Source organism: Rutilus rutilus, assembly GCF_951802725.1.
Source record: "Rutilus rutilus genome assembly, chromosome: 11".
Lineage (NCBI taxonomy): Eukaryota > Metazoa > Chordata > Actinopteri > Cypriniformes > Leuciscidae > Rutilus > Rutilus rutilus.
This window is the reverse complement of record NC_140216.1, coordinates 42,056,534-42,083,921: the sequence shown is the minus strand read 5'-3', so window position 1 is coordinate 42,083,921 and position 27,388 is coordinate 42,056,534. Positions and strand designations below refer to the sequence as shown.

The 27,388-nt window shown below is 41.8% G+C and overlaps 1 protein-coding gene across 1 annotated transcript in view; it reads left to right on the top strand.

Moving 5' to 3' along the window:
- Positions 1-2,814: 2,814 nt before the first annotated feature.
- LOC311300177 (uncharacterized protein) overlaps positions 2,815-27,388 on the top strand; it is a 39,306-nt gene continuing 14,732 nt past the window's right edge. The window contains exons 1-13 of the mRNA XM_084424310.1: positions 2,815-3,028; positions 8,393-8,533; positions 8,706-8,843; positions 11,046-11,227; positions 11,465-11,575; positions 12,535-12,647; positions 13,285-13,413; positions 16,660-16,816; positions 19,239-19,443; positions 20,630-20,789; positions 21,590-21,752; positions 22,785-22,981; positions 26,396-26,586. Coding sequence (XP_084280436.1) covers positions 2,824-3,028; positions 8,393-8,533; positions 8,706-8,843; positions 11,046-11,227; positions 11,465-11,575; positions 12,535-12,647; positions 13,285-13,413; positions 16,660-16,816; positions 19,239-19,443; positions 20,630-20,789; positions 21,590-21,752; positions 22,785-22,981; positions 26,396-26,586 — 2,092 coding nt within the window. The 5' untranslated portion in view covers positions 2,815-2,823. The remainder of the gene's footprint in view (positions 3,029-8,392; positions 8,534-8,705; positions 8,844-11,045; positions 11,228-11,464; positions 11,576-12,534; positions 12,648-13,284; positions 13,414-16,659; positions 16,817-19,238; positions 19,444-20,629; positions 20,790-21,589; positions 21,753-22,784; positions 22,982-26,395; positions 26,587-27,388) is intronic.

Here is a 27,388-nt window from a genome sequence, read left to right as displayed (position 1 = left end):
CCGACGGCAAAAAAAGAGCTGTCGGAATCCGTTCCCCCACTCCCATTATGAGAGGTGTTGATGTAATGGCTTAAAAAATGCTGATTCTATTTTTGTGAGTGTATGGAGCTTAAACAGAATCAATTTGATAAATATAAGAACCTCAGTGTGTCAGAAATATGGGGGGAACGGAATCCGACGGCAAAAAAACAGCTGTCGGAATCCGTTCCCCCACTCCCATTATGAGAGGTGTTGATGTAATGGCTTAAAAAATGCTGATTCTATTTTGTGTGTGGATGGAGCTTAACTTGCAACAGTTTAAAGAATATATTTTTTGCCTTTTATTATGATAGGAAAGTATAGTATTAAGAAAGTTCGATGACCCGGGACTTGAACTCGGGTCGCCCCAAAGCTAAAAAGAAATATTGTCAGGGGACTGACCACTAGGCTATTGAGGCTAGCAAAATGCTACAATTTAATAAATATTAGAACCTTATTGTGTAAGAAACATCGGGGGAATGGAATCCGACGGCAATAAAACAGCTGTCGGAATCCGTTCCCCCACTCCCATTATGAGAGGTGTTGATGTAATGGCTTAAAAAAATGCTGATTCTATTTTTGTGAGTGTATGGAGCTTAAACAGCATCAATTTGATAAATATAAGAACCTCAGTGTGTCAGAAACATAGGGGGAACGGAATCCGACGGCAAAAAAACAGCTGTCGGAATCAGTTCCCCCACTCCCATTATGAGAGGTGTTGATGTAATGGCTTAAAAAATGCTGATTCTATTTTGTGTGTGGATGGAGCTTAACTTTCCACAGTTTAAAGAATATATTTTTTGCCTTTTATTATGATAGGAAAGTATAGTATCAAGAAAGTTCGATGACCCGGGACTTGAACTCGGGTCGCCCCAAAGCTAAAAAAAAATATTGTCAGGGGACTGACCACTAGGCTATTGAGGCTAGCAAAATGCTACAATTTAATAAATATTAGAACCTTATTGTGTAAGAAACATAGGGGGAACGGAATCTGACGGCAAAAAAACAGCTGTCGGAATCCGTTCACCCACTCCCCCAAGGTTGTTTTCCCAAGGCTACATCAAGATACATCTTAGCCATAACTAACATATTGTTTAGATTTGTCTATTATATTTAATCATATTACACCCTTGAATGGAGACTCTCTGTCTCGGTCATACATTCAGTCACATTAACTTTTGTCCGGTCATATACAAGGACATACACATACATATATTAATAAGAATATGTATCAACACTACATTCATCTGATTATCATCATATTTCTAAGATTCTGTGAATATAAGAAAATTTAAACATATAGAACATATTACATTTCTTCCACAATACATACAAACAACAGAAACTGAAACAGTTCAATCACATCAGTGCAAATCCTGTGTGTCACGTGGATGAAGGACGAACCCAAGTGCAGACAGGATGCTTGACACAGTTTATTTATGGACAAAAAACAGGGAAAACAAAACCCACGAGGGGGCAAAACATGGACAGGACAAGGAGTGACTAAACTAGACTAAGACTTGACAGATTACTAGACGATAAACCAACAGCAAATACAGACTCAGAACTTTCTCTAGACAAGACTCTTGACAGAATACTCACAAGGTATATAATGAACCGGCACAGGACAGCAAACACAAGGGGATTAAATAGGGAGACTAATGATAACATAACAGGTGACACAGGTAAAGCAATAATGACAAAACGAGGATAACAAGGGGGCGGGGTTAAGTAACGAGACAACACAAGCACATGGCCCAAACAAAAGGCCATGTGCTTCCACACAAAACATGGGTCTGTCATGATCCTGCCTCAAGAATTAAAGAACGACAAGGACTAGATGGCAGAATCATGACAGTGTGTAAACTCGAGTACGTACCGATGGTTATTTCCTAACGCAGTGAAGGTCAGTGAGTCTAATTATGATGTGTTCTTGTTGTTCTTAACAATACCAGTTTAATAATAAACCAGATTTGATAATGTACATTGATTAGCGTTTAAAGATGCAGTAAAGATATTCACTCTGAGCTGATAAGAAGAGTTCAACACATGGCAGATCATAACCGAGTAGTTAGAATTATTCAAACATAATTCCGACATTAATATTTGGTCAAAAAAATCATTTGATTAAATTGTTTTCGATAATTTTACCTAATCACGTGATTATCAGCGTCTGACTGATACTAACGCACTTAATTATTTTTGTGCAATTAATAATGACACTGTGTGATATGTCATGTGTTGTTGTTCATCTGAGGTTGTATTTACCTCTTTTTAAAAGACCTGCAAAAGACTAGATGAGTTTTTATTATGTCCTGATACATAAAACCATAGAATTCAATAGAGTGTTCTTTCTTTTTCACATGACTGTATATAATAAATAAAGCTTACTTTATTAGTTAAACCTGAAGTACTAAAATAAAATAAAAAACTATATAGATATATATAGACTATATAAATCACTTATTTCAGGAAAAAATAAATAAAACCACCGTTACAATTAATCTTACAATCTTTCATTTGAAATTCTATATAAACCCATTTACACGACTCATTTTGAGAGCGAACAGACACTGATAACCAGAGACAATCCAGCCGTGAGTGAACATTACACATTAACTACCAGTGGGAGAAGTTTAGCTGTCATCCTTTATCTTGCTGACAAAACACTTAAAACATCCCGGAATAAAGGAGAGAGTATTAAAGGTCACTAATAACGAGCCGCCAGTCAGATCATCACACACACACTTATCTCATCACTTCCCTGAGCTCCGGTCCGCTACTCGATCACCCTGCAGTGTGAGGATGAGGCTGAAGCTGAAGCTCCCGAACCCGGGTCTGGATGAGCGGATCCCCTCTCACGCCGAGCTGGAGAAGCTGGAGCTGGAGGAGGCTGGAGAACGCCCGCAGTGGGACAACAAAACCCAGTACATGCTGACCTGTGTGGGCTTCTGTGTGGGACTGGGAAACGTCTGGAGGTTCCCGTATCTGTGCCAGAGCCACGGAGGAGGTGACACACACACACACACACACACACACACACACACACACACACACACACACACACACACACACACACACACACACACACACACATTTATCATTCAGACTGATTCTTCTTACCTGGAAACATAAAAAACGATGGTGAATTGTCTGGTATAATCACATGAACCAAAAATAGACTTCTTAAACCTCCTGGAAAAACTGCCTGTTAACTGTCACTTGGCGCGCTTTTCATTTCCCCATCGCATATGATTAGGTATCATTCCAAATCTTGTGAGTTTTGTTTTGAAATTGCATTTCCATGGAAATGGTACTTTAGAAGCTTTTGCAGCCCAATTTTTGTAATATCAACTTCAAAATTGGTGCACAACTTGGTCAGACATATGGCTTTGGTTTTCTAGCAAATTTTGTAAAATATATATTCTGAATAAAATAAAAAAGCGTTTAGTTCAGTACATTTGCCTTACACTGAACTTACACTTACAACTCACACTTTAAACTTTCATTTTTGGAAGTGCTTTCACTTAAGCAATTATCTTCTTTAAAAAGAGACCAACTTTAGCTCTGTATTCAAAAGCATTCATAAACTACATTGATTTAAGTTCAGATCTGAGGTGGCAGTGACAGTTAACAGGTTAAATATGGAAAATCTACAAACATTTAAAGAGATTAAAAAAGGAGTGTAAAGGGAAGTGAGAAATAAACTTCAGGGGACACTTATATACTTATATAAACATATTACATAAAAAGCCGCTCTATTACAAAAAATTTTGTCTGACCAACTAGCAATTAGTCTTTTCAGAAACTTTTCAGTCTCAAATTAGACAAATCTGGAATTTAATGTAAATGTATTACAAAACATTCAGTCTTACAGGAAATACTTGCAAGACTAGTTTAAGCAGTTCATGCAACTGGCCACATAAGAGTAATTTGTGTTAATGAGTAATAGAGTTAATGCACAGTGATTATTCCTATAGTCATTCAATAACCTGAGAAGATCCACCGAATAAACTTCAACTAAAACCACCGTCACAATTAATCAAACAACCTTAAACTTGAGGATTCTCACTTTGGATAAAAGTATTTACCAAATGCATGAATGTAAATTCTTTCGATAAGTTCAATCTTTAGAACACCTGATAATTGTAAAAATAAACATTTTCACAAAAATATTCATAAACCAACCACATTTTATATTAAGTTGCGGGTACATTTTTGAGCCGTCGGAAATACTGGAACTTATATTACGAATATGGTGTTTGCGGGTCAATTTGTCCCGCATATTTTATGGTTAAAATGTCAGCTGTGCAGAACCCCCAAAAATATTTTTTTAATGTATTTTGTCATGTCAGTTTCTCAACTACCATCAGTGTATTTGCATTTACATTTATACAATTGGAAAACACTTTTATCCGAATGATGGCACACATTTTTATTGTTAAAATGTTTTTTAAAATGTTAGTTACAGTGCTTGTGAAAAAAGTTAAGTTCAGTAGGCTATTTAACATAATGTGTTCTTGTGTTTATTTTTGTTTGTAATGTGTGAGAAGTGTTAATGTTGAGGATTTACTGTTTTTACTTGATTTTTTGTTGTTTGTCGTAATGTGACATATATTGAATCCAAATAGGATCGAGCCAATGCATATTGGCGTGCAATCATTTGCATCAGCTGTGCAGCCTCGCAGCGCGGTTATATAACGAGCAGCTGGTGCGATTGCACTTCAGTTTTTTGCTGAGGAGCCGAGACGGTGAGCTGGCTGCCCCGGCGGGTTGCAGCAGATGTGGCGACGGGACGTATGTCTCCGTTCCCCCCCTCAGGGAACGAGGGTTACCATACGTAACCCAGACATTCCCTATCGTCGTACGTCGTGGTGATCGACGAATAGGAATCCCTACCAAAGCGCCACAGCTGCTGCACCCCATCCAGCGCCCTGTTTAAGCCTCCACAACTTCTTGCCTGGAAGGACGATAGGAGAGGGCTTACACCGAGAGTATCTGTCACTGTTGTTCCGTGATAACCCATACAGTGAGATAATTGGATAACACTGGGAAAGCGTGCCCGATCTGAGGGAGGGGAATGCTGCGGGAGCCACATTCTTAAGGAGAGTTATGTGGGAATACACATATGGACTAACCCGAGGGTTGTACTGCATATGAATAGTGGGTGACTTAGCCCAAGGGAAAGACACAAGCTTCCGTTTAGGAGCAGCCGTGGAGAATATACACACATGGGATCCCCGTAGGATCAATCATATGGGACCCAGCCTAGACCCAGTTCTCAAGGATTCAGCGGATAAAGGCCTGGCACCGGACACTCCGCCATGTCCGGGCCGAGGGTGTTGGAGGACTCAACAGGTTTGACTCTGGAGCAATAAGGATGCACAGTAGGGTGCAGCAAGCCGACAGAGCCGGTACTCACAGTGCTTCTACCCGTTTAGGGTGAGAACACGGGAGGACACAGGCTCTACACGTAGGCTATAGTATCTAGCGAACATGTTAGGTGTCGCCCAGCCCGCAGCTCTACAGATATCTGTTAGCGAGGAGCCACGTGCCAGCGCCCAGGAGGATGCAACGCCTCTCGTGGAGTGTGCATGCAACCTGAGCGGGCAGGGCATGCCTTGAGCTTGGTAAGCCAAGGCGATGGCATCCACTATCCAGTGGGCCATCCTCTGCTTGGAGACAGCCTTTCCCTTCTGCTGGCCTCCGTAACAGAAAAAGAGCTGGTCTGAGGTCCTGACGCTTTGAGTTCTGTCCACGTACATACGCAGAGCGCGAACGGGACAGAGCAAAGCCAGGGCTGGGTCTGCCTCCTCCAGGGGCAGTGCTTGCAGGTTCACTACCTGATCTCTATAGGGAGTGGTAGGAACCTTGGGCACATAGCCAGGCCGGGGTCTCAGTACAACATGGTTGTCACCCGGCCTGACCTCCAGGCACGATTCGTCGACCGAAAATGCTTGCAGGTCCCCTACCCTCTTGATCGAGGCCAGTGCAATCAGCAGCAAAGTCTTCAAGGAGAGAAGCTTTAAGTCTGCTGACTGCAAAGGTTCAAAGGGAGCATCCTGAAGTGCTCGAAGCACCAGGGAAAGGTTCCAAGAGGGTATGGAGGGGGAACGAGGAGGATTTAATTGTCTCGCCCCCCCTTAGGGAACCTGATGACCAGGTCGTGCTTTTCAACTGTTTTGCCATCTATGTGGTCATGATATGCTGAAATAGCGGCAGCATGTACTTTGAGGTTGGAGGGAGACAGCCTTCGCTCCAACCCTTGCTACAAGAAGGAAAGCACTGACCCTATCGAACATCTTCGGGGGTCCTCTCTGCGAGGGTCCTCTCTGCGAAAGGAACACCATTCGACGAACAGGTTCCACTTCAAGGCATACGCACGTCTCGTAGACGGTGCTCGCGCAGAAGTGATGGTGTTAAGTACATCTGGGGGCAAGTCACCTAGCGTCCCATCCAGGGACCAGACATGGAGTTTCCAGAGGTCTGGACGCGGGTGCCATAAGGTGCCCCGTCTCTGAGTCAGAAGGTCCTTCCTCAGAGAAATGGGCCAGGGAGGGACTGTCACGAGAAGCATAAGTTCTGGGAACCAGGTCCGGGTGGGCCAATAGGGAGCCACCAGAAGGACCTACTCCTCATCCTCCCTGACTTTGCACAGTGTCTGTGCAAGTAGGCTCACTGGGGGAAACGCATATATGGCCCCCCGGGGCCAGCTGTGTGCCAGTGCGTCCGTGCCGAGTGTTCCCTCGGTCAGGGAGTAAAACAGCTGGCAGTGGGAGGTCTCTGAGGAGGCAAACAGGTCTAACGGAGCCTTCCCAAACTCTCTCCAAATCAGCTGAGCCACCTGGGGGTGGAAGCACAGCCCGTGATAGCTCGTCGGCCACACGGTTGAGCACACCGGGGACATACATGGCTCGAAGCGACCTCAGATGCTTCTGACTCCAGAAGAGGAGATGGCGGGCAAGTTGCGACATGCAAAGTGAGCGTAGACCACCTTGTCGGTTGACGTACGCAACGGTCGCAGTGTTGTCCGTACTCAGCTCCATACTGCTATGTTTTCAATGCACATCTGAGAAAGACCCGGGAAAGCATGGCTGTCAGTTCTGAATCTGATTCAGCATAAGCACACACACTATTACAGTGGGAACTCAGCATCACCCTCATTTCCAGAACGAAACAGGCCCTCTCTCCGATGCAGCAATCGACATCTGCCCTCAGCTGGAGCCCTGAATGAAATGCTAGGTTCCGCCAATTTTGAAGGACCAGCAATCCCATCCAGAAGCTGCACAACTTGTGATGCGCTAGAGAGGGAGGGGCCCTAGGGGGTTGGTTCCCCGAAGGAGAAGCCCTCAGCTCTCAGATCACCCAAGCCATTCTACTGAAGTAGACCTCTCCTGGTGGCCACCAGGGAGGACGCTACAACGGAGAATAGACAAGGAGACCGCACACCTAGAGAGCTGCAGCCCGGCAGCTCGACGGCACACGACATGCTGAGGAGCGAGAGACCCGTCGGGTTTTGCCCGGCAGAAGCTCTCGCCGATCTCCACGGTCTCCCAGAGTGTCGAGCAGACCTGTAGCTGTGCTTTTACACACAAGCAGCGGCTGGCAACAACAGAGGGGACTCAAGCTTTCCGGAGAAAGAAGAGTTGACCGGCGTGCCGACATGGTCATGTTCCCGGCATGCGAGACAGTGATCGTGGCCGTCAGTGAGGACAGGAAATAACCGCAACCAGAAACTCACGGGTGGAATGTCATCTTTAGAAAGACGCAACTCACACCCATGTAAGCTCTTTCAGGAAATACTCTCCTTGGTACTGAAGCATGCAGGGGAACGGTCGCAGCGGACACAGACAGGAAATATGCAACCTGTCGTACACTGTCTCTCTGCACGGCGGTCTTACCAACCGTAAGAACGGCTATTCAGCGCTCTTGTTTTGCTCAGTAACACAAAAACAAAAGAGAGAAAAAAAGAAAGTCGACCCCGCTGCTGCGCTGTATCGGCCGCACCAGGCACGAGAGATCATCTTGAAGAGCTTGCTCGTTGTTTGATCACTCAGTAGATTAAACAGCATCGAAACGCTCGGCTCCGAAGCAAAAAACTGAAGTGCAATCGCACCAGCTGCTCGTTAAATACCCGCGCTGCGAGGCTGCACAGCTGATGCAAATGATTGCACGGCAATATGCATTGGCTCGTTTAATTTCACTCGAAATAGAATGGCCTCTCTAGGAAGATTCCTATTCGTCGATCACCACTACGTACGTCGTAGTGACCGGACGATAGGGAACTGCAGCGCTTATTTTAATTCTAAGGTGAACTAATCCTTTAATTGTCTGATTAGCCGGCTGGATTAATAAGAGTTTTCCTTTGTTCCAGGAGCATTTATGATCCCGTTCCTGATCCTCCTGGTTCTGGAGGGAATCCCGCTTCTGCATCTGGAGTTTGCCATCGGACAGAGACTGAGGAAGGGCAGCGTTGGCGTCTGGAGATCCATCAACCCGGCTCTCACTGGAGTTGGTGAGAGTTAAACATAAGCAGAGCAATGCCTGATCACTGAATCCTGAATTATCCAGGAGTGTTTGCACTGTAGATGAGTTTCAAGTTTAGATCATATAGGCCTCTGCAGAGAATACAGTGTTTCTTTGATCTACTGCATCAAGTTGTGTGATATAGTTGTGTGTTTCCTCAGGTATCGCCTCCATGTTGGCTTCCTTCATAGTGGGCATGTACTACAACACCATCATGGCCTGGGTCATGTGGTACTTCTTCAACTCGCTGCAAGATCCACTGCCGTGGAGTCACTGTCCAGTTAACGCCAACAGAACAGGTACTTTTCTGCAGGAAATAAGGTTGTTATGATACCAGTTCACGATTTCACACTTACATACAATTTGAGGGGGTAAAGTTTAATGTGTATTTGGCGTGCTGTCCGGGGAGAGGGCTCCCCTGTATGTAAGTGTTTAGGGCTAGAAGCGTGGAGAAGGGGTGGTGGGGGGATGCTGCAAAACTGTCAATGGAATGAGGTGAGACTGCTGAGTATATATACACCTCTTACCATTGATTGCTGAGTGCTCTCCACTTGTGTTAATTATCTGAACGTGCTCCTCCCGAACTTTGTTTATAAAACATCATTTAAATTTCTCAATACCAGTTTTGATACCACAGCAAAAACTAATACTAGGCTAGTAAAAAGTTCACAAGTAATTACTGAAAACAAGTAAACAGTCATTCGGCTGCTGTCACTTTAAGAACTAATGCACGGATCCAATATACTGATACATATCCAATATTCCCAACTGTTGACCTTATCTCAAGACATAAACCAAGTGTGTTAATGTGAATACTCAGTTTGACATATTTTTTGTGCATTTGTCCGTTTATCCGTGCACAGAAAGCTGCCCCTCAGTTTGCGAATACTGAATATGAGTTTATTTTTTGAGGCATATTACACTTTTAATAACTCTTTTAACCCGTCTTTTATCGCTCTAATGTGTCAATAACTTATGCAGACTAAAATCTGCACGGATATATTTGCATACCGTGAGCGATATATGAACGACATAGAAAAAGTAAAATCGATTCACTCTTTATTCATCACCACGATATATCATCGCCACAATATATATACAGCGGGAAAAATAAGTATTGAACACGTCATCATTTTTCTCAGTAAATATATTTCCAAAGGTGCTATTGACATGAAATTTTCACCAGATATTGGTAACAACCCAAGTAAGCCATACATACAAAGAAACAAACAAAATTCAGAAATTTGAATTGTCTTCAATGTCTTGAGACAGCTCTTTGCTTTTACCCATCATGAGATGTGTCTTGTGTGACACCTTGGCAATGAGACCTTTTTGTAGGCCATCATTTGGGACTGAACCAGCTGTTATTAATTTCCACTGACAGGGGGCTGGATTGCTTTTTAATTACTGTAAGTTTTCAGCAGTTGTCTTGGCTTCCCATGCCTTTTTGCGCCTCCCTTTCTTCACGTGTTCAATACTTTTTCCCTGTGTCATTTCACATTATTACACATAACTTAATTTCTGAACTTATTTTGGTTTGTTTCTTTGTATGTATGGCTTACTTGGGTTGTTACCAACATCTGGTGAAAATTTCATGTCAATAGCACCTTTGGAAATATATTTACCGAGAAAAATGATGACGTGTTCAATACTTATTTTCCCCGCTGTATCATAAAATTACCAAAAAAGAAATAAAAAAAAGCGAAATAGAAATAATAATAATAAGACCATCTCTGACATGAGATGCTCTGAAGGGTGAACTGAACTTGACCCATAGACAGTATATAAACTGGACACAGCCACCCCATAGGTTTCAACGGAGAAAAGTGAAGTCAATTAGAAGCTCTCACTTCCTGATGGCTGACCGTACTGCGCAGACTCAAATTGAGGTTGACGACGTAGATGTGACGTGAGCAACCCGTCTGTCTTCTAGTAGCTGTGCCAAGAGAAATCTGAATCATTCCCTTGCAGAAACTTGCAGAGACGGAGAGTGTGAGTAGGAGCTGTCCATGAGCTAGGAGCAGGAGCAACTTTTGCTAAGTATTCTGATTAATTACTTTGTCATTTTGCCTCCACGTCCCCGCGAGCTTCTCCTCCTGTCCATACGGTAATTTCTCGACTGTGCGACAGAGAGTCGCGTGGTTAAGACGCAATCGTTGGCCTATTTTTACAAAAACTGCATCTACGGGGCCATAACGTAAGATACATGGTAATGGAGTCATTTATACATTTTCGTATTTCTTTAGAAATAAATGATGGACAAATGGAGTCTTTAAACGCCTCAGATGTAAAGTTATTCGCTGTCAAAGTGACGCCAAAATGAATGGGAGTCAATGGAATGCTAACAGCAGGTGATGGTCCGCTAATCAATGGCGACACCCAGCGAAGCATCAATATTTTATGAAACCCTGCCCCCCTGACTTGACCTCCTCCGTGTCTCGAGCAGTCCTAACCTGAGTGTGTGTGTGTGTGTGAGTGTGTGTGTGTGTCTCCCCCTGCAGGCCTGGAGTCAGAGTGCGCGCGCAGCTCTCCGGTGGATTATTTCTGGTACAGAGAGACTCTGAACAGCTCGACTGCGATCGAGGACTCGGGGGGCCTGCAGTGGTGGCTGGTGATGTGCTTGTTCTGTGCTTGGACTGTGTTATACGTCTGCTGTATCAGAGGAATCGAAACCACAGGGAAGGTGCTGAATCACTGACCCGTTCAAAAGACACTTCATATTCAGTGATACTACTGATTTAACTATCAGATGAGGACCAAACTAGAACTGAATTGAGCTGAATACGGACTCTATTAACTTCTGTAGAGCTGAAAACTTCTGATTTTGCTTCATAATAGATATCGAAAGTTATTGAACTGAAGCTGTAGAGCTGCTTTTGATTTAGTTTCATAATTGATGAACTGCAACTACTCTCTCTAGGTTGTGTACGTGACATCTACGTTACCGTACCTGGTCCTGACCATCTTCCTCATCAGAGCTCTGACTCTTAAAGGCTCTGTGAGCGGGATCAAGTTCCTCTTCACTCCAGACGTACGTTCACCAGCTGAACCTCATGCATGTATTAAAGGAGTAGTTCACTTTAAAATTAAAATTAGCCCATGATGATTTACTCACCCTCAAGTCATCCTAGGTGTATATGACATTCTTCTTTCAGACGAATACAATCAGAGTTATATTAAAAAAAATTATCGACCATACGCAGTCTCTGCTTACGCCTAAAGCGCAACTTGTGACGTCGGAAGTAGCGTAGTGCGTCATGGCGTAGCGTAAATATCAGCAGAACGTCGCATTAATCACAGAAGTTTCGCTTTACACTTAAGTGGAATCCGTATGTTCGTTTGGCCGGAAGGAAGCTAGTTATTTTACTTTATAAAGTTTTAAATATGAATATTTTTCTTACACAAACTCATCACTTCAGAAGGCCTTTATTAACCCACAGGAGCCGCGTGAAGTTTGTTTATGATGGATAGATGCACTTTTATGAGCTTCAATCTGTTGGTTGCAATCCACATTCATTATAATTATTACATTTATTAAATGGTAAATGGACTGCATTTATATAGCACTTTCAACAGACCCATGGCGCTTTACTTATTGCCTCACATTCACCCATTCATTCACCGACAGCTGTGTCAGCCATGCAAGGCACCATCCAGCTGGTCGGGAGCAGCTGGGGTTAGGTGTCTTGCTCGTTTGTAGACAAGCAGCTGGGGTTAGGTGTCTTGCTCGTGGACACCTCGACACTTGGTCAGGTGGAACCGGGGATTGAATCACCAACCTTCCGGTTTGTAGACAACCTACATGAACCACTGAGCCACTGCCGTTATAAATATAACTCTGATTGTATTCGTCTGAAAGAAGAATGTCATATACATCTAGGATGACTTGAGGGAGAGTTAAATCATGGGCTAATTTTCATTTTAAAGTGAACTACTCCTTTAACTCACTAACCTCCAGGAGATCTGATGGATCTGCTTCCCTGTTTCCAGGTGAATGAGTTGATAAATCCTACGACGTGGCTGGACGCTGGAGCGCAGGTGCTGTTCTCCTTCTCTCTGGGGTCTGGAGGACTCATCTCCTTCTCCAGCTATAACTCTGTGCAGTGAGTGATCGCAAACACAAAACACTGTGAGCTGCAGAATATCTACATGAGGCAGATCACTGGAGTTTAGGAAAGAGCTCATACAGTCAAACCAAAAATTATTCAGACACAAGAAATCATTGTTTAGATTTTTTACTAGTGGGTGCAGGACACTATAGTTAATTTACTTAAGTGAGGATAGCAAAATAAAGTAAACTGTGACATATTATACCCAACAATTCTTCATACAGTGACTACCAGTAAAATTAATGAAATTTGGGACCAAAAATGATTCCGACACTTTGACCTGATCATGTTTTGCTGAAGTGTTTTTTCTTTAATTGCTAATGCTCTTTTTACACTACAGACTGAACAAAATGAAGCATTGCTTGGTAATTGGTTGAGCTAAACTGGTATTATCTAATTGTGTAGTTAAATTTAACAGCTGACAGATATTCAACATAATTCATTTGTGAGACAGTCTAACAGAAGGATGGGCAAAACCAGTCAAATATCAACTGATTTGATAATGTGTCATATTTTATTACCATTTTCTAAACTATAGTGAATAAACTGATAATGTGAGAAATGTTGAAGGTGTCTGAATACATTTTGGTTTGACTGTATATTTCATCATATGCTCGTATTATTCCAACAGCAATAACTGTGAGCAGGACGCCGTCACCATTTCCATCATCAACGGTCTCACCTCGGTTTACTCTGCAACCGTCATTTACTCCATCATCGGCTTCAGAGCCACGGAGAAATATGATGAATGTTTCGCGAGGTGTGTCCTTCACTAACCATATCACATGCACTGTCGTTTCAAAGTTTGGGGTCAGTAAGATTTAAAGTCCCCCTGTGGTGAAAATCCAGTTTTTAATGTTGTTTATATGTCTATGTGGTGTTTTTAATATGCTTTAAGACAAACTCATGTGTAAATTCATAAGTCGACACCATTGCTGAGTATTTTCTCCTTAAAACTGCAGTGAACCAAAGACAGTCTCAAAAACACGCTTTGAAATCGCTGGTGTTTCTGACGTCACAAACTACCTTGTAACCAATCAGATCAACGTGTGATCGTCAACGAGTGGATCTCTGAGCTGAGTGAGTGAGTGGAGGCGGGGCTCATTTGCATATTCATAGAACAGCGCATACTAAATGAGGCAAGGGTGTCGAGTTACATTCAAGATATTTTAAGGCATGAAGAAGTTTTTTCAAGGAAAAAAACTTTAAATATGTAATTTTGGTGAGTTTTAAGGGATACAATTATTGACTATAAGGGGGACTTTAAGAAATGTATCCAGCAAGGATGCATTAAATTGATTAAAAGTGACAGTAAAGACATTTATAATGTTTCAAAAGATTTCTATTTCAAATAAATGCTGTTCTTTTGAACTTTCTATTCATCAAAGAATCCTGAAAAATAAAATGTGTCACGGTTTTCAACTCAGATAATCATCATAAATGTTTCTTGAGCAGCAAATCATCATATTAGAATGATTTCTGAAGGATCATGTGACACTGAAGACTGGAGTAATGACGCTGAAGATTTAGCTTTGATCACAGGAATAAATTAGGGTGAAGTAAACATCAGAGATGCTTTGCCACAAGCTGCAACTGTAGGAACTACACTAACTATGGTGATGCATATCTTCTTCTGAGATGGTATTCCTTGGAGCATCGTCAGCAGGGATCTCAGGGTCTCAGGTGTTTCGCCCTTTACCCTGAACACCTCGCCTGAGTGGGACAGCGAAGACTGCTCTCTTCAGCCACACCCATCTTGAGCTGGACTCGGCTGCTGCAGCGATGTCCCTGGTGGCTTTCTTCAGCTGTTTAGACTCCAGGCAAACCCTCTGGAGGAAGTACAGATTTTGCTGGGAACCAGCGGCAGCCGACTTTAATGGGGTGGCTGGTTGCATGCTACCCCTTTAAAACAGCTTCGTCAACCAGGTCTTGGTACTTGGCTTTTTTTTCAGTTGGTGGGACGTGGCTAGCCTCTCTTCCCAGGGCATCGTGAGCTCAGCAACTATGATGATATTCATGCTCCTGGATAGCAGGACCATATCTGATCGGAGGGAGGTCACTGCCACATCCTGTGTGAAGACAAGCTTCCTCTACAGGTCCACTCTCAACTCCCAGTCGGAGGCTCGTTGCAAGATAGAGGGTGGGTTCTTGGCCTCCGTGCCGGTCTTATGAGCCTTGTCTCATTCCCTCATGAAGGTTATGGCTTCGGGCGGATGGGCCTGCCTGTTGTTGGCTTTGACTCGCTGCTGTCCAACCCACTTGGCAATTTCCATCAGGACCTTGTCGTGCCTCCACCTGTACCGCCCTTCTGCCATTGCCTTTGGACAACCAGTCAGGATGTGGTTCAGTGTACAGGAGGCTGCTCCACAATGGTTGCAAGATGGGTCTTCCTCTCTGCCCCTCAAACTTTCCCTGGTCGGTCTGCCACAGTTCCTTCCACAACAGCGGTCGCTCCTGTGCCTGGTCCCACTGCATCCATCGACCCTGAGAGGCAAGTCCGATCGCTTTCACCTGGTGCTCCTCCTCTGCTTCCTCACGGCTTCTTTGCACCTCGAGGCCTCTTCTGGCTCCTGGCGCTCCTCCTCTGCTGCCTCGCGGACTCGTTACACCACAGGGCTCTTCTGGCTCCTGGTGCTCCTCCTCTGCTTCCTCACGGACTCTTTGGACCACGAGGCCTCTTCTGGCTCCTGGCGCTCCTCCTCTGCTGCCTCGCGGACTCTTTACACCACAAGGCCTCTTCTGGCTCCTGGTGCTCCTCCTCTGCTTCCTCACGGGCTCTTTACATCACGAGGCCTTTTCTGGCTCCTGGCGCTCCTCCTCTGCTTCCTCATGGACTCTTTGCACCACGAGACCTCTTCTGGCTCCTGGTGCTCCTCCTCTGCTGCCTCGCAGACTCTTTGCACCACGAGGCCTCTTCTGGCTCCTGGTGCTCCTCCTCTGCTTCCTCACGGGCTCTTTATACCATGAGGCCTCTTCTGGCTCCTGGCGCTCCTCTGCTTCCTCACAGACTCTTTGCTCAACGAGGCCTCTTCTGGCTCCAAGCGCCCATCCTCTGCTTCCTCTTTGCACCACGAGGCCTCTTCTGGCTCCTGGCGCTCCTCCTCTGCTGCCTCACAGACTCTTTGCACCACAAGGCCTCTTCTGGCTCTGGCATCAGCCCTGCTCCACCTCTTCTCACTGTAGTGTCCAAGGCCCAGGCGTCCCTGGCATACCACGTTTGCCACATGTTTCCAGTGGGATTCTGCTTCCATCACGGCTTGCTGGGTCTTCCACTTTCTGCCGCATTTGATGGTCTTGCTTGCGTGTCTTACCTTCCTGTCTGAGGAGTGTACTGACTGATTTGCTGCACAGTCTTTCCATTCCTTCCACCTGGGACATGGGAAATTCGTAAAGTAGGAAGGGCCATTGCAGCCTGGGTATGATGCTATACTGAAAGCACCCGACTTTAAACCTCCCGAGCAGTTGGCTGTGCTCGATTGCCTTGAGCCAGGTGTTCAGCTGGGTCTTTGTATAAGTGAGACTGCCTCTGTCCTTTAGGGAGCTGTCGTACTGCTTTCCGAGGCATCGGGTCCTTTGATCTTGGATTGTTGGGATCTCAGAGCCTTGGATGTTGAAGATGTTTCCTGTTAGCTTCCCCTTCAAGATACTGAGGCTCCTTGACTTTTCCGGTTTAAACTGCAGGCGTGACCATGTTGCCATCTTTTCCAGTGCGCTCAAGATCCACTGTGTCCCCTGGATAGATGGAGTCATCACCGTCACGTCGTCCATGAAAGCTCGAAAAATTAAATTTTACTGTATATTCACATAGAAAACAGCTGATTTAAATTGTAAAAATATTTCACAATTTTAACTTTATTTTCTTTTGTCAAATAAATGCAGGCTCGGTGAGCAGAAGAGACTTTTTTAAAAAACAATCTTACCAACCCCAAACTTTTGAAACTTAAATGTAACCTCGCTGTATTATATATGACCTTGTGAGGGTTAAAGAACTGCACTTTCTCGTCAGTAACATCCTGGCTCTGATGAACACATTTGAACTGCCGGATGGAAACGTCACAGAGAGCAACTATAACAGTGTTCTTCAGCATCTCAACAACACGACACCAGCCGTCATTCAGGAGCTCCAGCTCAAGACCTGCGACATGCAGACCTTCCTCAGTCAGGTGTGTGTGTGTGTGTGTGTGTGTCAAGACACCAGCCATCATTCAGGAGCTCCAGCTCAAGACCTGCGACACGCAGACCTTCCTCAGTCAGGTGTGTGTGTGTGTGTGTGTGCGTGTGTGTCATGACACCAGTCGTCATTCAGAGCTCAAGACCTGCAACATGCAGACCTTCTTCAGTCAGGTGTGTGTGTGTGTGTGTGTGTGTGTGTGTGTGCGTGTGTCATGACACCAGCCGTCATTCAGGAGCTCCAGCTCAAGACCTGCGACATGCAGACCTTCCTCAGCGAGGTACTAACACAACAAGTTCCACAACATTTCCTAGTGGTATGAATCACAAAATTCACAGTTCGGATCATTTACGTTTTTTGAGCCACGGATCGGATAATTTTTCAGATCAGAAAAATCTTTTTTCTTTTTTTTATATATATATATATAAAAAAAAAAAAATATATATATATATATATATATATATATATGGGGGGTGGGGGGTGGGGGGGGGGGTGGTCTTTTCATTCATTACTGAAAGCTACACTGTGTAATTTGATTCTTAGTGAAATTGTTTATGACTACCAACTGAACACCCACACTAGCCCCTCCCATTCCGAGGGCGTTTTAGAAAGTAATATTCAGTTGGTAGTCATAAACAATTTCAGTGCTAGATGGTAGGAAATCCTACACAGTGTAGCTTTAAAGTTCACTTGAAGTTCTTCGATATCACATCAAAAACTACTAGCCTAACTGATAAAGTTCAAACATTATTAAAAACAAGTGAACAGTCAGTAATAAAATTAGAACAAATACACAAATTACAAGCAGAGATGAATACTAATAACAAAGTCTAACAGTAGTATCAGGTACAGAAATGAATAATTAAGCCTAAATGTAAAATAACACTATTTGTTCACTGTAGAAATTAAATATAGTTTCTTCTTTGTTAAAGCAGTATTTTGTTGTTTTATTAAAGGGGTCATATAATGGTACATGCACTTTTACAAGTTGATTGTACTGAAATGTGTGTTGGCAGTGCCTGTACACAACCATCATAAAATGATAAAAATCCATCCAGTGTTTTTTTTTTTATCTTCTTATATGTTTCCCCCGTCTCCCCACGCCCCTCCCACAATTGTTGATTGACAGCAACGTTTCAAATCAGACCCGCCCTCGCTCGTGAGCGAGCTGTCAGTCATCATAGTCCGCGCGGTCAATGGCGTCTAAGCGATTGTGGTGTTCTGTTCGTGGGTGCAATAAGGAACACAGCATCATTTTGACGAACCGCTGAAGACGCAGTGGCTGAGTGTGTTTTCGAAGGGAATATTCCCCACGATCAACGTCAATGCTTTCATGTTTGCGCGAATCATTTCACACACCAGACTGCTTTACAAACGAGGGTCAGTGTAAAGCTGGTTTTGCTAAGAAGCTGCTCCTGAAAAAAGGATCGGTAGCAACTATTCGTGTTCCTGCTGCACCTCCAGAAGAAGAAGTGAGTGTAATGTTTTATTAACCTTTAATTAATTATTATATTAATCTTTGCAAATCGCTTGCTGCACGCTTCACGATGAATGCGGCTGTTTACACTCAGGGTACATTACGGCATGTTTTCTATGTACGACGTTCTCAATATAATTCATAATCCCACGTTTATAATGAACAACGCGTTATGGTTATTGTGTTATGGTGTGCGCACAGAACAGAGGGGCGGGGTCAGCAAAGCTCATTATCATTTAAAGACACATGCACTTAAACGGCGTGCTGAAAACAGCTGTTCTTGACCAGGTAAAATGATTGAAATATTGTTTTCTTACAATACTAATGAGAATTTTTAATTAAAGTATATTACAAACTTTTAATTTAGACCCTAAAGAATCATATTAGCTTGTACAAAAATGGCATTATATGACCTCTTTAAGGAATATTAGTCTGCTGTCACTTTTAGACCGAATAAACTGACAAACACCAGGTTTCTTTCTCAACTGTTCACTTACGACAGAACCAAAGAGAATACTTGCCAAGACGGATCTTTAGATGAGTTTTTAACATCATTTTGTGTATGTGTCCGTTCAAGGGCAAGAAAACGCAAAAGAGTAATCAAATCGGTGTACGAGCTCTGTCTGAAACACACCTCTATCTCTCTCTCTACGTGCGCTTTGAGTGTGTGCGACTGTGCGCACAGGTAACGCATGAGTCGCGAATTTTACCTCTTCTTCTGCGTTTAAAATTGTTTGAATGTGTAAATTGGCAAGGCAAACCATGTCCAAATGATAAACTTTAACTCTATGACGGTTAAATTTAGCAGTTAATCAACGGATCACACGCGTGCCGAACCGTGTGGCAGCAGATCCGCACGGGTCACGATCAACTGCGATACGCTGCACCACTAATATTTCCATGTCGATTGACCTTTACTTACTCATTTCTGTTGCAGGGCGTCGAGGGAACCGGCTTGGCCTTCATCGTGTTCACCGAGGCCATCACCAAGATGCCCGTTTCTCCAATCTGGTCCGTGCTGTTCTTCATCATGCTCTTCTGTCTGGGACTGTCCACCATGTTCGGGACCATCGAGGGTGTTGTGGTGCCGCTCCAGGACCTCAACCTGCTCCCCAAAAAATGGCCTAAAGAACTGTTCACCGGTAAACACATCAGCCTCAGAGAGCTTTCAGTGGCTGCGTTTCCATTACCCTTCAAATTGCGCAAACTGAAATTGCAAATTCGGCCCACGGCAATTTAGAAAAAACTCCCATTTACCACAAAAAAAAGTTTTTACGCTCACATGAGGTGGTTTTTCAGGTAATTCGAAAAAGGAATATTTCGCAAAACTGCAATGGAAACTTTGCGCATGAGGTCACCTGACGTAGATGTTTGGACAGAAGACAAAAGACAAAAGTATTACAGGAATACTGGATTCTAAACCACAAATAAATGGCACAATCAAGAGAAATGAAACAGAAACACCTCATATCTCACGAGAGGAAAAAAAAAACGTTTCAGTCGCATAACATCGGTTCCCTCTGTCAGCATTTGGGACTGCTGTTTCCTTAGTTCTGTCACTAGATGTCATGTCACTCACCTGTGGTCTCTCGTTTGTGTAATCATCTTCACCTGCACCTTGTTTCCCCCTGTGTATTTAAGCTCTATCTTGGTTCTCCCTTGTTACCTGGTCTTTGTATGAGATGTCTGCCTGGTGCCCTGAGTTTCTTAGGATTTTTTGAGACCCTGTGAAATAGTAAGGTTTTGTTTAAGCTATTTAAAGAAGTTCCCTTGCATCTGTTTATTTTTCTCCCCTCGTGGAGTTCTTGTTTTCTTCCTTTCGTTTTATACCTCCATTTTGAGGAGAACCTTTGTTGGAGTTTTTGACATCATCTTTTGTTTATTAAACCATCTTACCTAAGACCTCGTATCCTGTGTTTCGATTGAATCCTACCCCTGCTTTCTGGTGGCTCGGTGGTATAACCGCCTAGCTCTTACACCAGAGACCCGAGTTCTAGGCCGGGTCGTGACACCCTCGGGTCATTTTGACCCGAAACTCATTTTGAGTGGTCATCAAAGGGGTCCAAGACCCCAGGACTTTTGTCGCCCTTGAACCACGAATACACAAAAACATTTTTTTAGGGATTCAAGGAGTTACAAATCCTTCTCTCGCGGGTCAATTTCACCCCCTTAGGAATGAATGTAATGCGAGGAAAGCTTCACCACACATAGAAAAACCTAAAAATGCTCAAAACTAAATGTAAGTTTTGCACAACTCTGTAATGGAAACGCAGCTGTTGTCAAACTGAACACTGCAGGTATATCACTCGACCTGCTCATGTTTTCCAGGACTGACGTGTGTAGTGTCGTTCGTGACGGCGCTGGTATTCGTCCAGTCTTCGGGAAACTACTGGTTGGCTCTGTTCGACGGCTTCGCTGGCACCATTCCTCTGCTGGTAATCGCCTTCTGCGAGATCATCGCTGTCGCTTACGTCTATGGGATTGACAGGTAAGAGTCAATGCCAAACTACATGTTCCTAGCCTAGATGTTTCACCAGTGCACATTATTTAATATGCTTAAAATAAAGGTTCTATATCTGCATTAATGGTTCCATGAAGAACCTTGGATCTTTCCGTTCCACAAAAAGTTCAATACAGTGGAAAAAGGTTATTTAGGTCTATTAAAATGTCACTCACTCTAAGAAAAAATGGTTCGGTTAAGAACTGTTCAATGAAAGGTTCTTTATAGAACCAAAAATGGTTCTTCTATGTTGGCAGAGGCTATTTACACGAACTACACTGACTCCGCCCACCACTGTCTGATTGGACCAGACAAAATTACTAAAGAAACCTGTCTGATAACAGAACCAGTGGCACAAGCTTTTGACACAACCGAAAAAAACCCCCCATTTCTCCCTTTACCCACTGGATATGTATGGAAGCTTGTTACCGGCACAGAATAAAAAGTAAAAAAAGGTAATTGCTAATTTTTATCTCACAATTCTTGCTTTTTATCTCAGAATTGCGTGATATAGAGTCACAATTGCGAGAAAAAAGTCAGAATTGCGACTAGAAATTCTTCACTAGAAATTATACTTAATAACTTTCCTTCTTGGCCAGTTCCAGTTCATGCAGTGTAATCTATTCATTTAATACCATACTTTCAAGAATACAAATTGCATTTTTCTAATCATCTTTTATCACCTTTTGACAGACGCACATAATAAATAGCGCAAGCTAGTTTCCTCCAGTAAGTGTCAGGTGTTCTCAAGCACTGAGGAGAAAGATAACGCTGCTGTTCATCTTCAGGTTTAATAAAGACATCGAGTTCATGGTGGGACACAAGCCCAACATCTTCTGGCAGGTCACGTGGCGGTTCCTCAGTCCCATCATCCTCCTGGTCATCCTGATCTTCTACTTCGTCACGACAGTCAGCAAACAGCTGACCTACAACGTCTGGGACCCCGAATACGTACGGCACTGTCTTCAGAAGAATCAAACACATTCTTTTTACTATTACTTCCAGCTTATGTCTAATATATCAAAGATGTTAAAGAAAATAACGACATAATATGAAACGTCAAATTTACGCTTCGAAATCCACATCGAAATCTCACAATTCGGCCTTTTTTTAACTCACGATTGCGAGTTTATACCAAAATTCCCACTTTTTGTTCTCACAATTGCAAGTTTACATCTCGCAATTGTTTTTGTTTTTTTTACTGTGGATTTAAAAAGGTCACTAAAAGGTCATTAAAAAGGCGACCCTTTATCTCGCAATTCTGATTTTTTTATCTTAAAATTACAAGTTTATTTCTTACAAGTGCATGTTTTCTTAGAAATGTGAAATTCCGTTAGTAAACGTAACTGTGCGTTTATGTGAACGTTTCCTCATTAACGCTCGTTATTCTAAAGAAAAACAAACTGAAAACGGTCTCACAACTTTTTTTCTTTTACCATCAAATCAATTTCCAATAAATAAAACCAATTTCCTTGTTGCCTATCCCGTTCCTATAGAAACTTGTTCCTGCCACAGAATAAAAAAAATAAAACGTACGTAATTGCGTGTTTTTCCTCCAGAATCCCCTACAATTCTGATTTTACAACTTGCAATTGAGAGTTTATTTTAACTTATATATTTGATTTACTTTACTTTTTTTACTTTACTTTTTTTTTATTTACTTTACTTTAAAAAAAAAAAAGTTAGAATAGCGAGATGTAATTTTGCAATTGCGAGTAAAAAGCTTGCAATTCTTACTTTTTTCTAAGAATTGTGTGATATAAACTCACAATTGCGAGGAAAAAGGTCAGAATTGTGAGTTGCAATACATTTTTTTAAATTTTTACTCCATGGCGGAAACAAGCTTCCATATGTTTGACACTAAAATACATCACATATTACAGAAGTACAACGGGTTATACACAATTTCACATGACTTTAGATTCTAGAACCACAGCTCATCTCTCTCTCTCTCTTTCTCTCTCTCTCTCTCTCTGAACGCAGGATAATTTCCCAACGCTGAAAGAGGTGGAGTACCCGAACTGGATCAGCGCCGTCATCTTCGTTCTCGCCGGGATTCCCAGTCTGTGCATCCCTGGAGTCGCCATCGGCCTGGTTCTGTGGAAATGCTGCACAAAGGGAAAGAAAACGAATGAAAGCTTCATTTCTGAAAAACAGGAAATAACTGTCAACACAATAGCGTAGTTTCCACACGGAACAGGCAAATTAGCTTCCTTTTTATGGAAAACCTTCTGAACTTCTCCTAGATAAAGACAACAAACAATGTGCAAAAATGAACAATGCAAACATATATTATAGACTTACAAAATCACATAAAGAAAGAATGCAATATAAATATGTATAAAGTGTACAGTGCAAAATGACATTATAGACGTCAGCCATTGCATTCCTAAATAACCTACACTTTCCTGTCATGTATATAATCATCAATGGTCGTTTTTCAATGATGCGATTGATTTGCTGGGTCTCTATCCACCTTATTTTACGATATGTGATTTATCACATTGTTAACATGTTTTTAACATTTAGCTAACATGTTCCTTACATCAGTTAACATGCAGCTATCCTGATTTATCACGTTGTTGCTTGCATGATTTAACATGTTGCTAACGTGTTTTTAGCATGAATTAGTACATCGTTAACATGTTTTAACATATTGCTAACATGAATTAGCATGTTACTAGCACATTTCTAACATAAATTAAAATATTGCTAGCATGTTTTAACTTTTTTGTTAGCATGATTTAACATGTTTCTAAGCATGAATTAGAACATTGTTAGCATGTTTTAGCATATTGCAAACATGAATTACCATGATGCTAGCATGTTTTAACAAGGCTAGCATGTTATCCTAGGCTACAGTAGCTGTTAAGCTTTGCTAGTGACAGACAGCTTAAATACTCTCTAAGAATTGTTATATAGATGTTTTGACCCTGTCAATGAAAGTCTATTTATTTGGGACTGTCCGGAAGCGGATACGATTGTTGACTTTTAATTCCCAAAGTCGGATCAGTTAGAAAAGACACAGCAACGCGAGCCAGAACAAGCTTAGCCGAGATCTTAAGCCAACAGAATTATTACTCAAAAAGTCATAATCATGCATTATTCATACCATAATTATGACATAGAAAGTGGTAATTTTGACTTTTAATCTCATAACTAGGCTATGCTTATTAGTATGTCATAACTTTGTCTTCCATACAGATCCTGTACAGTGGCAGATTATTTTAAGCATTGTGTGTGTTATCATCTATATCATTTCCCACACAGTGCTAACACTTACAGAACAGTCTGTCCTTTTAAAGAAGATTTTATAGCTCTTATCGTTCATTGTTAAATTATTATCTATCAGATTTATCTGACATGTTGTGCTCTCTTTGTTTCTAATAAAGACTTGTTTTATTGGCCCATATGTCTGTGTTGAACTTGCATGATTATCACTTTACAGTCCAGTCAACAACACAATCACAGTATGATAAAGATGATGACTGAGATCTGAAGCGTTCCGACAGCAGGAATATTAGACTAGTTTACAAAAGATTCGGGATCAGGAATTTCAAATATGATTGTTAACATGTCCGCTATAAACTGTACAGTAAATTAATAACTCTACAAACACTGGCTGAATTAATTTGCTTATTTAGCTTTTTTAAACCTATGATTTAAACTAATAGTTTAAACAAACCCCCCCACACACACACACATACTCACACGCGCACACACATACACACACACACCAGCTGGTGGCGCTACGAGCTCAACACTGATAGAGACGGTCCTGAAATCTGCTTCCGGCTCATCTCATGTTCTCCACAATTTCACTTTTTTTTTTATATTTATATTAGAAAACTAGAACAAACAAACAAACAAAACAAGCCTTCAGCTGATATCTAATCTTGTACTGATAAAATGAAATAAAACTGTGTCACGGTTTTCAACACTGATAATAATCATAAATGTTTCTTGATCATCAAATCATCATATTAGAGTGATTTGTGAAGGATCATGTGACACTGAAGACTGGAGTAATGATGCTGAAAATTCAGCTTTGATCACAGGAATAAATTACACTTTACTGTATATTCACATAGAAAACAGATGATTTACATTAGAATAATATTTTACTATTTTTACAGTATTTTTTGATCAAATAAATGCAGCTTTCGAGAGCAGAAGAGACATCAAAACATTAAAAAAGCGAACTGACTCCAAACTATCGAACTTAAGTGTGTGTGGACTTATGTAAACGTGTATGTTCGCTCTCTCTCTCTCTCTCTCTCTGTGTGTGTGTGTGTGTGTGTGTGTGTGTGTGTGTGGGTGTGTACAATAAAAAGTGAAATGGAAAAGAACGTATCCTTATTGTCATCTCATGAGTCTCCTTCAGTCCGGCTGATAGTAGAGATTATATTCTGCCAGCAGATAACAGATATTATAGAGCTAAAAACAAACTGTTATCAGTGACTCGCCATCGAGCAACACAACAGATGATGTCATGAGCAGCTGATCACCTAGCAACCAGCCAGAGCACCCTAGCAACCAGCCGAGATCCCACCGATGTGTTTGTGATCGGTTAATGTCTTCATAGATTCACTATGATTAACCTCGTCGGTCTGGTAATTGAGCTGGTCAAACATACTGAGCCTCTGTGTAATGGTGAATCAAACCGAACCTCTGGAGATCTCGCTTTCTGAATTATTCACTAAAGTAAAACGCAGCCAAACGCATTAAACCGTGCAACTGAATTCAGTCGGTAACACTTGATCTGACAGACTCCCTGTTACACGTGTTACACACACTTACTATGCTAATAACTGTAACTTATGCAGAATTACATGCAAATAACCCTATAGTAAGTACATGTTGTTAATTAATATTACTCAGAACTTAAATATATAATTACACCTTAAAATAGAGTGTAACCCCTCGAGTGTAAGTACATGCAGTAACACTTTATCTGACAGAATCTGTGTTACACACACTTACTATGCTAATAACTGTAACTTATGCATAAATACAATCCTCAACCCTATAGTAAGTACATGTTGTTAATTAATATTACTCAGTACTTAAATATATAATTACACCTTAAAATAAAGTATAACCCCTCGAGTGTAAGTACATGCAGTAACACTTTATCTGACAGAATCTGTTACACGTGTTACACACACTTACTATGCTAATAACTGTAACTTATGCAGAATTACATGCAAATAACCCTATAGTAAGTACATGTTGTTAATTAATATTACTCAGTTCTTAAATATATAATTACACTGTAACAATGACACCTTAAAATGAAGTGTAACCCCCAAACGGAAAGTACAAATCACTCTGTAACAGGAACACCTTAAAATAAAGAGTTTTTTTCTGCGCTTCCCGAGGACAAGAAAGGACTTTGTTTTGAGCAGAATGAAATAAAAACATAATGAGGCCTATAAAAAAAATCCCAGCAGCGACTCACTCGTAACCTTTGCATCCACAGTGGTTTGTTTTTACAGTTAAAACATGGATTTGAGCATTCCTGGCAGCGGAGAGTTACACATTAAACTGTATTTAAAATGAATGCATCCTCACACCTCCTGTTTGTACATAAGCCACCCATCACACACACACACACACACACACACACACGCCGTCAGGATGGATACGACCAGCAAAGCCTCCAGCGCTCCGGAACGGCCCAAATGGGACAACAAGGTCCAGTATCTGCTGACATGCGTCGGATTTGCTGTGGGACTCGGGAACGTTTGGAGGTTCCCGTATCTGTGCCAGATTTACGGAGGAGGTGATTTTATTTCAGATTTTGTGCCGCAGTGAGAATAAAACCAGAGAATGATATAATGACGTGTGAATTTGAGCGGTTTTAGATGGACTCCTATAGTTGGACGTCTTGTTGTTTTTGACAGATAAAATTTTTTAGTACATAAAAATAATGTTCTTCCTCAGTGTTTCTGTCTTGTTTTCCAGCACAAACATTCTGAAATAAGACACATTTACTGGAGAAGCTCAATTAAATTCATAAAAATATCCTAATCTTATTTTCCCTGACCCCAGAGGCAGACGTTGTTCTTGTTTTATTACTTTATTTTGATATTTTATTTTTAACAAGACGTAATATCTTCAGATGTTCTGCTTCTAATGTAAATGCATCTTGATTTCAGAATGTTTAGATTTTTGTGCTGGAAAACAAGACTTGATTAATGATTAAATTGAGCGATTTCAGAGTCAAAAATGTTTAAAAATTGTGCATCACTTCACAATAAGGTCTCATTAGTTAACATTAGTGTAAGCTCGCGCTCAATCGGCCCAAAGTCCGGCATCCGACCAGCGCGGAAGGTCTCTATGTGTTACTGTCTTTTCTCGAGGCAAAGTATTTTTTGATTAAATGCAATACTTTTGAATATGTATTATCTCGTTATTTAATCTGACTCCATAAATGAGAAGGATTTAATGATATCTGTGCATCATTAAATGTGAGCGAATGTTTGACTATTCTTTTTAACTCTTTAATGAAGATAATGTCAAAGTCGGTTAGAATAATCAAATTTAACAATTTAATATTGTTAATGTATCATGCCAATTTCTTA